We start from the raw sequence: 14,200 nt of genomic DNA on the forward strand, positions 1-14,200 counted from the left end.
GTTGCTATAGAAATGATGAGAAAGGAGAATGAGTTATTTACTCATCTTATTATAAAACTGTGATTTGAATCACAGTTAATAAAGCTCAGTTAAAACTGAGAATTCAGAAGCCCTGTACTAAAACTAGATAATTGTATTCGATAACAAAACATGTAAAGGTCTGTGTTCTACTGTACATGCCAGATATTTATACTAGTCTCTGCATTTTTTATTTTTTTTCCCCAAATTTATCCATGTATCAGGAGCCTTAAAAATCACTGATTGTCTCAATGTAAGATAAGTATGAAGGTTTGCTTGTTGTCTTCAAATTGCAGCTTATAAGCCAGTTCTAATCAGGTGCAAGCACCAATGCATCCAACATTACCAATTTTAGTTTAAAGGGAATAAGGGACAAATTTGAGTTGAAACCGAGATTATTGAAGCAATGACATCTAATTTAACCTTATTTCAATAAACTGTATATCAGTATATTTTGGGTCTTTCATCCATTATTTGCTTTATGCTTCTTCCTGCCTTGAAGATGCTACATCCAGAACATTTATTGTACTTCACTGAACTAAAACAAATCGCAGTTTTGTGGTACACGGTGTACGTCGGCTCCAGCTGCAGTGTCTGAGCTCTGAGACTGAATGCTGTCTCCATCCTCCATGTAGAGAAGGAGCCGAACGCCATGACCGAGGCCTGGGAAGTGGACCAGAGCCTGATCTCCAAACTCAAGGAGCAGTACAGGAAGGAGCGCAAGGGCAAAAAGGGGGTGAAGAGTAAGTGTGGCCAGACCTCTGCTGCAGTCAGACACTGGTCTGGAAACATTTCTTTAGTTTGGACCGCTCCATTCAGATCATCCTCACTTCCTCCCTCTTTGTGTTTGTGACACCTTCGGTTTTACTCTCAGCTCCTTTCCCTTTATACGTGTGTGTGTTTCTGTGCCTGTCTGTCAGAGAAATCACATTTTAATAGGTTTTCTTTGTAGGTTCCATTTCCTTTATTCATCGGTGTGTTGCTGTGTTTTCTATTCCTTTGTGCGTTTATTTTTTTTCCCTTTTCATTATTTTACTTTTCTCCTCTTTTCTTACTTGTCTTTTATATTTCCTCATTACTTTCTTTGTCCTTTTATATTTAGTCACATGAATTCTTTCCAATTCTGTCACAATATTCATAACCCACACTTTTTTACTTTTTCTTTTGGGAGCCTCTCCTATGCAGCTTTGTGTTTTCCTTTTGGTTCTCGTTTTTTTTATCCTTTTGTGTTTCTGTGATTGATATTCTACTTTTCCCCTATGGCTTTGTGTGTTTTACACATCTACCCTTGTGTTGTTTTATTTATGAATCTCGTTTCTCTCTCTCTCTCTCTCTGTCTCTGTCTCTCTCTGTCTCTCTCTCTCTCTCTCTCTCTCTCTCTCTCTCTCTCTCTCTCTCTCTCTCTCACTCTCACTCTTTGGTTTGTGTGTGTACAGGGCCGAACAGGTCTAAGCTACAGGACATGTTGGCTAATCTGAGAGATGCAGAGGATCTTCCATCCATGCAGCCCCCTGTGGCTCCCCCTGCCAGACCCAGCATACCACGACTCAACGAGCATGATCTTGGCCGTGCTGATGAAGGTAGGATTTATATACACACAAAACCTAAGAGAAAATCCAACATACAGTGGAAGCTCTGCTGTTTAGCTTAACATTTTATTACACATTTAAATCTTTTCTTCCCTTGTTACTTTCCTTCCCCTCATTTTCTCACTTTTTCTTCTTTTTTTTTCTTTTTTTTTTTTTGGTTTATTTATCTAATTTCTTCATTCTTTCTCAATTTGCCTTGCCTTCCTCTTTTTTGCTTTCTCTAACAAGTATATTTTGCTTCTAATTGTTTCTTTCCTTCCTTTTCCTTCTCTCCATTTTCAATCTCCATTTTCTATTCTTTTTCTTTTCCACAATATTTAACTTTTACCATTTTCTAATTTATTTGTTTTTCCTCAATTTTGTCGTTTCCATTCTCTCATTTTTCTTCTAGTTTTTTCACCATTCTCTTTCATGTTTTCCTCTTTATACTGTATTTTTACATTACTATCACTTTTTGCCATTGTCATCCTTTCCTATTCTTTCTGTTTTTCTCCTGTTTCATTTTATTTCTTTTATTTTTCTTGCCTTATAATTCCGTCCATCTCTAATCCCGTCACCTTTCTTCCCCTCTGTCTCTCTTTCATGCCTTCTCCACTCTGTACCTCTTGTAAATGTTTTTTTTGTTTGTTTTGTTTTGTTTTTTCGGTTTGTTTATTTTTACTGTCTATTAATTGTGTGAGATCCGGGTGAGATGTGCTGAGTGTGAAGGCCATGGCAGATGATTTACATCATTTTCATCCTCATTAAATCATTCAGTAAACCAACATGTTGTGTAAATGGAGGTGGGGTCATCCTGCAAGAGACCACTTCCACCTGGATAGAGATGTTTCACCATATGGTAAAGATGATTAGGCATAAGAACTTGGTTTTGATATGCAGTACATTTTGCAGTGATAAGTGCTGGGGAACATGACAGCAAAATAAAAAAATAAATAACACGGCCACAGTTTTTTTTTTTTCTTTAATTTGTCACCCCTCTGTACATCAGCTCATTTGCATACTGATGATCATTTCTTAACTCAAGCATTAACTTACAAGCCGTTTTAAGCACGAGTTTACAAGCCGTTCGTTGTGTGTTTGTGTGTGTATTTCAGTGGAAGCACTTACGTTCCCTCCATCCACTGGTAAATCTTTTATAATGGGAGCGGATGAGGCTCTGGAGAATGAGCTGGGACTGGGAGAGTTGGCTGGACTCACTGTTGCAAACGAAGCTGAGAGTCTGGCCTACGATGTGAGTACCGCCGTCAAAGTGATGAAATGATTCGGAAATGGGTTTTTTTGTTTTTGATTTGTTGTTGTTTTTCTGAAGAAAGAGTCCAGATTTGTGCCTTGACAGAAGCCTTTCTCTGAGCTCTGCTCCCAGTTCCTTTGACCTTTTCGCTCTTACATTTTCAGCTGTTGGGTCTTATATAGACCAGTGTATGCCTTTCCAAATCATGTACAAAAGGTGTGGACCCAAGTCTAAGTGCAAAAACATCTCAAAGATGATCCAAAGAAATAGGACACACCTGAGCTAAATTTAAAGTGTAATAGCAAAGGCTCTAAATATTTTATAAATTTTGATATTTCACTTTTTTCCTTTTTTATAAATTTGCAGTTATCACATATCTGGCTTCGCTTTTGTCATTATGGTATAGGGAGTTTAGATTACCTATAAATATATATATACACAAACAAAAAAAAGTGAAATTTTTTTCACAAGTTGATGTTTGTTTCTTCTCAGATCACCAACAACAAAGATGCTCTGAGGAAGACCTGGAACCCTAAGTTCACCCTGAGGAGCCATTTCGACTCCATCCGCAGTCTGGCGTTCCACCCTCAAGAGCCGGTGTTGGTTACAGCTTCTGAGGATCATACACTAAAGATGTGGAACCTGCAGAAAACAGCTCCTGCTAAAAAGTAATAGTCAGATGACTTCAGTTTTAAATGACATTATGATTGATTCAGGTATGTTACCATTTACCATATCTCTTTTCTTTTTCTCTGTTCAGGTGTGCAGCCCTTGATGTAGAGCCCATTTACACATTCCGAGCTCACCGGTAAAGTCATGACTGCATGCACCACCTTGCACAAAACATATTACTCACAGGGTGTATATATCAGCCTGATTTTAATCAGAAATATCTGTGAAAGCCTTTGGCCCAAAGAACAGAATCATTATGATTAACCATTTAATCAGCTGTTTATTGCTGGTTTGCTTTTAGCTTTGTGAGGACATTCTGTTCTGTTATCATGTGTTTAAAGTTTTATCTGCTCAAGCAGTTGTTCAGAAGTTTTAAATTTAAGCAAAATGCAGACAAAACATTATTTACTGTTAATCTCTGGGTATAATCTCTAGTGCTACATCAAATAATGTTAAACACCAAGTAGGCATCTATTAGGACAAAAGGAAGTTTTTTCAGGCAGGTCATGAATGAATTTGTGCAGTAAGTGTTGTGTATAGGGTTGTAGAGATAACACTGTTGTTCTGTGTAGGGGTGCAGTATTGTGTGTGGTCATGAGCAGTAACGGAGAGCAGTGCTTCAGCGGAGGAGTGGACGGAACCATTCAGAGCTGGAACACTCCGAATCCCAATATTGACCCCTATGACTCATATGGTGCGTTCCATTCTTGCAGTTTTTCAAGTTTGAGGTACACAAAACCATCGATAAACAATCTAAATAATAAACCTCTGTAACCTCTCGAACTGTGTCCGTGTCTGGATGTGACAGAGCCGTCTGTGATGAGGGGGGTGCTGAGTGATCACACTGATGCAGTGTGGGGTTTAGTCTACAGCTCAGCCCACCAGCGGCTTCTATCCTGTTCTGCAGATGGGACAGTGCGACTTTGGGATGCTGCAGACAGCTCACCCGCCCTTGCCGTCTTTAACGAGGACATGGGTAACAGCCTTAAATCTCATCTACATTCGCATTTCGTTCCTCATTTACAACACTTCATATAACACACACGAATCCTCATCAATCCCCAGTGTGTATAATGCCTCAGTGATACCTCATTAAAATATTCTCATTGTCTAGCACACTCATGCCCCATTAATGATGTCTCCCTAATGCAGTTTCATTCTAGAAAACACTAATTTTGCCCCATTTATGATGCTTTAGTAAAACATTTTAATCACATTGTACAACACTTTATTAAGGCTGAATTAATGCCTTAATAAAACAGTGTCAGTCTAGAAGGTTATTTTTGTATCAAGCATATATTTTTGTTTAAGCAGTTGAAATGTAGTCTTGAATACACCAATCCTTTAAAATTTTATGTGATGAAGCATTCTAAAGAACACCATTAATTATCCTTCCTTACATTATCTTCATTCTAGTACGTGTCTTAGACCTCAGATGTACCACATTTATCATCCGTACTCAAGAACACATGCGTTGTTCCTTTTATAGCTCAGTAAAACATTCTCACTTTAGAATGCACATTGTGCATTAATACCAGAATAAAATGCTCTATAGTCATGCTAAACCTTTTTTTAGTTCTGCTGTCTCATGCATAATTAAACACAATAACGTATAATATAATTTTACTAGTACATATTATCGTTTCATTATTAATTTCATTATTAATTTCATTATTACATCTTTTTCTTTCGGCTTCTCTAATTAAGGGTCGCCACAGCCGATCATCCTTCTCTATACCCCCCGTCCTCTACATCTGCCTCTTTCAACCCAATTACCTGCATGTCTTCCCTCACCACATCCATACAACGCCTCCTTCACCTTCTTCTTTCCTCCTTCCTGGTGACATTCTCAGCATTCTCCCACCGATATACCCCATGTCCCTCCTCTGCACACGTCCAAACCATCTCAATCGGGCCTCCTTCACCTTGTCTACAAAACGTCCTACATGCTCTGTTCCTCTAATAAATTCATTTTTAATATTGTCCATCCAATTCAACTTAACACAATATAATGCAGAATTGGTACAAGCGTCATTCATCGATGCATACAAAAAATTGCGACTGAAACAAGTGTGAGAAATTGGCACAGGCGGAAATGTATATTAGACATAATACATGTGTAAAAGAACACAGGCATTATGTCTTATGGATAACTCAGTAAAACACTAATTTGTACCAAGTTTTTCATAATACATTTCTATAGAAGCCTGTTTCCGCCACTACAAAAAAAAATAGTTATTGCGACTTTTTATCTAAATTCTGACTTTTTTCCTCAGAATTGCATGATACAAACTTGCAATTGGAAGGAAATACAAGTCAGAATTGAGATAAAAACTCAATTCTGATTTAAGATAAATCTCATCTCTTGGTTTCCTATTGTGCTTTTCCAGAAAGTGTCACAAATGAGTTATAAACTCGCAATTGCAAGGGGAAAAAAAGGCAGAATTCACAATTGCAAGTTCATATCTCGCAATTCCGAATTTTTTTTCCTCACAATACTGACTGGAAATTTTAAAAAAATGTCGGAATTGTGAGTTTGTATCACGCAATTGTGAGAATTAAAAAATAACCTTTTTTTTTCAGTGGTGGAAACTGTCTTCCATAAATTTGGCAATTTAAATAAATGTGAATTTCCATTATCTTTATATATTCTGATGCATTGTTCTTTTGTCTCAAATTGCATTTAATTGGGTATATGGTACACGACAGTAATTTTCCAGTTGCATTATGATGTACAGCAGATTTTGAAATTATATGGTATTTGGGATTCACATTTTTTGAAGTGTATGAAATGCTATGAATTTCATAGCATCTGACATAAGTCTGTTTTTTATGGTCTGTATGTGTGTGAAATAGAGTTGGGCATTCCTTCTTCTGTGGATCTGGTGTGCAGTGAGCCAGCTCACATGGTGACAGCCTTTAGCAACGGCAGAACAGGCATCTTCAACATGGAGACACGGCAGCTGGTGCTGGAGCTGGAGTCTCAGAATGCAGGAGAGCCTGGTACATTTACACACACACACACACACACACTCACCTGCACTGAAACTTATACGCGTTTTATATATATATATATATATATATATATATATATATATATATATATATATATATATATATATATATATATAAAACTTCTTTCTGCCTTGAATGTCTGTTCTTAAAATACACTTTTTTTTGTGCAAGTGAAGTGAACCAAGTGTTAAGAGTGGGTGGATTTTATTTTTACATGAGAGCTCGGATGTGAAGTTTGCAAAACGAGTGGTTAGCTATATGGGTAGCTTTCATGTAAGTGTTTTCATTCACTGGTGCAGAAATTCTGACTGTTAGATTATTATAAATAAATACACTGCTTCTGTGATGACCCAGTTAATTACCATATTTTCCCGACTATAAGCCGCTACTTTTTTCCCACGCTTTGAAACCCGCGGCTTAAACAATGAAGCGGCAAATTTATGGATTTTTCCTGCGTTTCCCTCGGTTTCACAAGCTTCAAGCCAAAAAACTGAGCCCTATAACATTAGACCAATGAAATTGCCGAATGGGTTCAGGTGAACCAATGAAAGTCTTTGTAATAAATCAGATGCGCTCCCACTAAATCGGGCCGCACCACATCATAAATATGGATGCGGTTCCTCTGACGTTTAACCTGCCGCTCACTCGGACTGTCTACAGGAAATGCGAATCATTCGTCACGCTGAAAACAACCGGGCATGAAAAAAAGCACTTCACCTGTGTTCTGAGCTGCACGGCATCGGGAGAAAAGATTCACAGATGGTTAAACGAAGATGCCAAAAGATAATATTCCCGAGAGAAATTGTTGTGAAAGGAAGGAGGAAGACAGTAAACAATGACTTTCTTGGTAGGCTACTGTTTAGATACAAGCCGTGTAACATACACTGTCTTTCATTAAAGCCTGTGTAAAGTTTATTAGTTTCAATGTAGACATGCGGCGTGTTTATGTTCAAAATAAAATCTTTGAAAAATTCAGTGGGTGCGGCTTATATTTGGGTGCGCTTAATAGTCCGAAAATTACGGTAGATATTCACTCCAACACTGTGGCACCTTCAGAGTTAGATTTTTGATCAGCACCAGATAGCATACACTGCTTCAGCTGGGGTACAACATGAAATATTGAGCTAAAATTGAGTAAATAAAACATTAGCTGAGTTTCATATTTCTGTTCACTAGTTCTTAATTAAACATGTGCACCTCCACTGAGGGAAACAAACTTTAATTGCTGTAAAAAGAGTTTATTTGATTAGCCCAATTTAACTTTTGTTACATTTTCCTACCAGATAAACAAATTAATTATTAATTATTTGCCTCCAGACGATATTGGAATTAAAAATATTTATTAAAAAATAACAGAAATAACAGAATGCACATCTTTAGAAGATAAAGGCATATACCTGTAGAAATTCTGTCAGTGCTTTTATTGTATTGATAAATTTTAGAACTGAAATTATTAAAGATTTGAAATGAAAGTATGTTAAATAAATGTGCTGCAGTACATCATGCACAAACCAACTTATCTGGTGGTAACGCTGTAATACAGTTCTTCCACTTTTTTCTAGGCCTTAGAGTAAATACAGATTCATTTGTTATCATTGCTTATGATTTTTGGTATGTGGTATCCCATTTGACTGTGTGCATTTGTTGCTTTTCTTCAGACGCCCCACGTCAGATCAACAAAGTGCTGAGCCACCCGACGCTGCCCATCACCATCACGGCACAGGAGGACCGTCACATCCGTTTCTTTGACAACAACACAGGTAGTTCCTGCACAGTGCACATGCAATTTCATCTGGATGGAACTAGAAATGCCCAAAAAAAGCATTTAGTGTCTGTTTCAGACCTGATTAATCTTCATTACACATACTGCATTTTAATAACAGAATGCAAAAATGTATGATCTTTTTTCCTTAATAAAATGTCAGGTCAATATAAAGCCTGAATGATGGACAGTTGAGCAGGTGTTTTTAGTCGTTCACTTGAAAGTTGGGCTGACACAACCTCCTCGCTTACTGAAGAGAGAAAACTGGAAGTCTGATGTAGATGATCACACTTTCAAGAATGTCACGAAGCATATCTGACAGAAGTGGTGTTCTTGTTGAAGAAGGGGCATGTGTTGTCATAAAATACAATTCAGACATTTTCCATCTCATTTCAGACATATTTAATTCTCCGACACTTTTAATTCTAGAATACATGCGTTATGCCCCCCTAATGCATCATTCTTTAACATTAATATGCTTCATTCTTGATTTATTCATACACACTCATTCTCAATACACTCATTCCAATAATGATGATTCATTAAAATCATTATTTTGGACCACCAACATTGTGAACAATCTTCTTAAAGCGCCCTAATTGTAGAATATGCTATTAATAGCATTTTTTTTTTTAGAACACATTTATGGCTCACAGCGTTGTTCTAGAATATTTTTATTAGTGATATCTTAAAACATTTCATTTTGCTCCTGAGTGGCACAACGGAAAATCGTTACTCTTATCGTCTGGAGATCACAAATTGGAATGCCGATGATTCTACTGCCATCTGTGAAAAAGATCTCTCTCTCCTGTCAGTCACAGTGAGACAAGTCAATCATGGGCATCTGTAAGTTTATATATGCGAAGAGGATGGAGAGTGCTCTTTTCCTCTCAGAGGAAGCAGATCTTAGCCTTCACCCTTGTATGATAGGTGAGAGCTGGCTGGTGGATGGGAATTGATCCAGAAAAATTATGGAGAAAATTAGGACTTAGGACATTATACTCCTTTTCTTCGTTCTGAATTAAAACATTATGATCTAGGACCTGCACATTATGCCTTATTAATGCTCTTTATACACCATTTTCATTCTTTTATATGTCTTTATACTCCAAAATGCCTATTATGCATTTTCTACCAAACCATTTTTATTTAAAAACTATTTACTGTCATTAACCAAAGTGAATGATGGCGGATGTCTTAATCTCATCTTTTATTGTCTCTTACTTAAGGAAAACTTATTCACTCCATGGTGGCTCATCTGGATGCTGTGACCAGCTTAGCAGTGGATCCCAATGGCCTCTATTTGATGTCTGGCAGTAAGTATCTCACAGCTATTTTTCCTAATGTCCAGCTGCTGCTCATTTTATGAAACAGACTTTTTTATATTTTAGTTCAGTTTGGTTGGAAAAGTCAAATCTCTTTGTTCCTCAGGTCACGACTGCTCCATTCGCCTGTGGAACATGGAGAGCAAGACCTGCATTCAGGAGTTCACGGCTCACAGGAAGAAGTTTGACGAGTCGATCAACGATGTGGCATTCCATCCCACCAAGTGCTACATCGGCAGTGCTGGAGCGGACGCCCTCGCCAAAGTCTTCGTATGACCCCTGACCTCTGTGGCCTTGAAGAACGGAAATGGACCATAAAGGCAATGAGAGTTATCTTTTAAACAGAGGCTTTCCCTTTGTGCTTTGGGATTCCTGATGATGAATAAAGAGAAGGGATGTCAGGTGAACATCTCTCCAGCCCTCTTTCCCTACAAACCCCCGTCTGAAAAACATACGCCCTCCTCCAGGCAGGCCTGGGTGGGGGATTAGGATGAATCCACAACACTGCAGCTCAGTATAAACACTCTCTTTGGGATGTCTAGACACCAACCCTGCTGGAGAGAACCTCTTCATAGAAATGTGTGTGTCTGGGTGTGTATGTGTGTGCACGTGTTCTCTACTCTCCAACGTAACAGGGTTGCCCTCAGAGCCGCTCCCGCTTTGTTAGCCTCACAGCAAGTCGGGTGCTTCCCACACCGTTTGTTTTCCTTCTTCCTTTTTTTTCTGCTTTCTGAAAAGAGAAGGATTGGAGAACTTAATGCTTCTGGCCTAGATGGTCTGTGTGATATTCTCTCACTGTAAACTGTTTGACGATGTGCCTTTGTTTCCAAATTCAGTGTAGGTAAACAGCGGTAACTTCACAAGGCTCAGCCAAGCTCAGGCTGGAGGGAATCGTCCCGGTGTTATTGGCTCTTCACACGCAGAGTGCCATGCTGTAACATATTAATCAGCATTCCTCGTTTCATGACACTTTGGATTAGTCTCAAGTGTACACAATAGGGTTAAGGAGATACAGTATATTTTAAATGAGCATTGCAAATTGGATCACCTTGCTGATTTTGAAATTAGAAATTAAATTGTAAAATGAGTGAATGTCTTTGACATAATGGGGCGTCTAACTGAAGGAGATCTTAAAAGAATACATCAGCATTTTTTTATCCTCATTACTATCTACTAGGTCAGCCGCGTACACGTGTGGATTCCCACACCTAGGATTTTGACTTTTCCTTGTGTGACGAAAAGGTGTCAAATCAAAATTCACTTCGAATAAAAGTCTAAGGGCAGTAGTTAACAAGGAAAAAAATAAACAAAAATCTGTCACTATTTGAATCAACAATTAAACATTAGATTCTAACAATAAAGGTCTTGCCAATGCTGTTCCAGACCTAGAGCAATTTACTTTGCATTTTTTCCTCTGAAAATTTAGCCCCATCTTTGAAAGGATGTAGTTTATTTTAGGTTTTAAGCCTACATTTTTTAATTCAATTGACAGTCATTAAATAAAGCACTTTGCAAAATTAAAATCCATACACAAAATTAGACACCATTTCTAATTTACTAGCAATGACATTCGAATAAATAATGTTCCCCTACATACACTTTGCTTTTCTGTGGTGCTTTATGGATAAAATTGCCTTGTAGGTTGTACTATGCATCTTGGAGAACCTGTTGTTCCCGCAGATGCTTTTGAATGTGCAGAACCCAGAACAGTCATGTGATTTTTGTCTAAAGGACGATCATAGACATTTTTGTAGTGGAAAAAATTGCTAACTAAAATATTAAAACTTCTACTTGCACCTGCACAAAATGCAGTGCGTTTCGGACTTTTAAGTATTGAAATTATTATTTATGAATTAATTATTCATTTACTGACGGCCCCGAACAACTGCCCTTAGGCTTCTATTATCATTCTAATAAATGGGTGTTTTGTTCTTTTCTCAGCACATGGAGTACTTGGGTCTGTGGTAATCACACATACACTCCCAATGCAGTGGACACCAAGCTAGAAACAAACTCTGAGGTATTCCTTTAAGTAAAAGATGTAAGCAAGATGTATTTATCGAATATCCGCACACATCGGTTTAAAAATCAAATTCAAGACCCGAGGTTTCTGCCGTTTCTCACTCCGACCGCATGTGAAGATTTTTTTTTTCCATTATTTTTACTCAGTTCAGATTTGCTGCTCTTCTTAAAGCTGGAGGCTCAGAGTTCTGAGGTTCTGTAAAGTTATTCGATCCGTGAATGAGTTTAATCTGTTTTCTGCCATATATTTTTAAACAATTGTTTCTTTCCTTCCGTTTGCAGCGGCTCTCCTCTGATGACAGAGTTCTAATATTTTATCATATTATATTATTGTATTATAATATTTGACTCAGTTCAGTTAAAAGTTCACCCAGAACTCGACTTGTACATAGGACGACTTTAAAAGTAAATTATTTATTGAACCATTTTACGACGTGTCAATTTCTCTGTGGCTTTACATCTAAATACGAATGGATTTTATTGTATTGTGTCTAATTTCTAAAGCACCTTTAAATAGTTAGTTAACCCCCACCCCTACAAAAAGATGTATGATCTAATTGTTCTACAGGTTTCTATACATTTATATTCCAGTATTTATTGGAAGCATTAGGTTGTGATATCCAAGCTTGTTTTAGTTGTAACGGTGGCCTCGCTCATGAAGAAGACCACCAACTGATCTGATCTGATCTCATGTAATAGAATTGTACATTTTGTGCAATTACTACAGCGTAATATTTTATGTTCTGGGTTTTTCTTTTGGTTCTGATTGGAAGCTTGTGCGTTTTTTGTTTTGTTTCGTTAGTTTTTTTTTTTTAACATAAGTCGTCACTATTGTGTAATGCAGCACGTAATGTTCTGGCAGAAGCAGTGAAGTCCGATCCAATCTGTCATGTGATTTATTAACTAGCCTAGATTTAGATTAGATGTGAAAATATACGATACTCGAGAAAAGGTCACGGATTTGACTTTTTTTTTGCAGTGTATTTAAATGAACCTCAGACAAGCTGTACCAGATCTGCAGCGATTCAGCTTTTTCAGGTGTAAGGGGTTTTTTTTGTTTGGTTTTTTTTTCACGCTTAGGGGAAAAAAATAATTTTTATTTATGTGTTATAAGCTTTTTCGTTTGCTTGTTTGTGATTAAGCCAAATGGATGATTATTTAAGATACCTGCAGTAGGGATATCTGTGTGTTTAAATGATCAGGAGCTTTGAGAGTTGATATGATGTGTGTGAAGTCAGAGAACAAAACATTTTTCTCAAATCAAAACCATTTTGCACACTCTTTCTTTGATGATATGATCTACCTGAAGGGGAGGCTCTGTATGATTTTTATATATATTTACAGTACAGACCAAAAGTTTGGACACACCTTCTCATTCAAAGAGATTTCTTTATTTTCATGACTATGAAAATTGTAGATTCACACTGAAGGCATCAAGGGCTATTTGACCAAGAAGGAGATGGATGGGGTGCTGCGCCAGATGACCTGGCCTCCACAGTCACCGGACCTGAACCCGATCGAGATGGTTTAGGGGTGAGCTGGACCGCAGAGTGAAGGCAAAAGGGCCAACAAGTGCCAAGCATCTCTCGGGGAACTCCTTTAAGACTGTTGGAAGACCATTTCAGGTGACTACCTCTTGAAGCTCATCAAGAGAATGCCAAGAGAGTGCAAAGCAGTAATCAAAGCAAAAGGTGGCTACTTTGAAGAACCTAGAATATAACACTTTTCAGTTGTTTCACACTTTTTTGTTATGTATATAATTCCATATATAATTCCACGTGTTAATTCATAGTTTTGATGCCTTCAGTGTGAATCTACAATTTTCATAGTCATGAAAATAAAGAAAAATCTTTGAATGAGAAGGTGTGTCCAAACTTTTGGTCTGTAATATATATAAATATATATATAGTTACATGGAACAAATACGTTATATTTATTTACTTACTGTACATTTGGTGATAAAGTGCAAACGAATCTTAAGACAGATTTAATGTGGATTGATAAATTCATAATTTTTAATTTTTTTTTTTAATTTTTTTGTATTTTTTGATTACTTTTTATTTTTTTGTGCTGCTGATTTTTCACAATTATGATGCCTTTTCGTTGATGACACAAGCACTACAAAGCAAAAGACTGTCCTATGTGCTTTTGCTGTCTTTAGTTTCAAGTCGTTCAGTTTTAAATAATGGAAATTAAAGGGTTTTTTCTTTGGCTACTTCACCAAATGGAGAATAGTATTAGGTAGATTGGCAGTGTGTGTGTGTGTGTGTATACATATGTGTACATGTGCGTTCAGTCTGTTAAAATGTCAATTTGTGCTTTCGGGTGCAGAATAATTTTTTTTAATTCACATTGTAAAGTAAAAGTGTTTGCAAACTGTTTATAAACACAAAATGCAGCGTGGATTATAGTGCAAAATGGGGGGGGGGGGGGCCGCTACATTACACAGTGATGCATGGTCTTAAAGGAACAGTTCAGCCAAAAGTGAAATGTACACCATTTTTCCAGTTAACAAGCTGTCAGCCAGGGTGTGTTTTGCATCCAAAAAAATGTCTTTAGCTCTTGT

General features: G+C 37.4%; 1 protein-coding gene across 2 annotated transcripts in view; it reads left to right on the plus strand.

The window, feature by feature from the left end:
- The window catches only part of strn (striatin, calmodulin binding protein), a 54,272-nt gene extending 42,208 nt beyond the window's left edge, over nt 1-12,064 (plus strand). For both annotated transcript variants that reach the window (XM_046857356.1, XM_046857357.1), the window contains exons 8-18: nt 654-761; nt 1,455-1,598; nt 2,702-2,838; nt 3,331-3,506; nt 3,599-3,646; nt 4,083-4,204; nt 4,319-4,486; nt 6,367-6,513; nt 8,184-8,285; nt 9,517-9,603; nt 9,719-12,064. In XM_046857356.1, coding sequence (XP_046713312.1) covers nt 654-761; nt 1,455-1,598; nt 2,702-2,838; nt 3,331-3,506; nt 3,599-3,646; nt 4,083-4,204; nt 4,319-4,486; nt 6,367-6,513; nt 8,184-8,285; nt 9,517-9,603; nt 9,719-9,888 — 1,409 coding nt within the window. In that variant the 3' untranslated portion in view covers nt 9,889-12,064. The remainder of the gene's footprint in view (nt 1-653; nt 762-1,454; nt 1,599-2,701; nt 2,839-3,330; nt 3,507-3,598; nt 3,647-4,082; nt 4,205-4,318; nt 4,487-6,366; nt 6,514-8,183; nt 8,286-9,516; nt 9,604-9,718) is intronic.
- Nucleotides 12,065-14,200: the final 2,136 nt, after the last annotated feature.

The sequence above is a fragment of the Silurus meridionalis genome, chromosome 9 (genome assembly GCF_014805685.1).
Source record: "Silurus meridionalis isolate SWU-2019-XX chromosome 9, ASM1480568v1, whole genome shotgun sequence".
NCBI lineage: Eukaryota > Metazoa > Chordata > Actinopteri > Siluriformes > Siluridae > Silurus > Silurus meridionalis.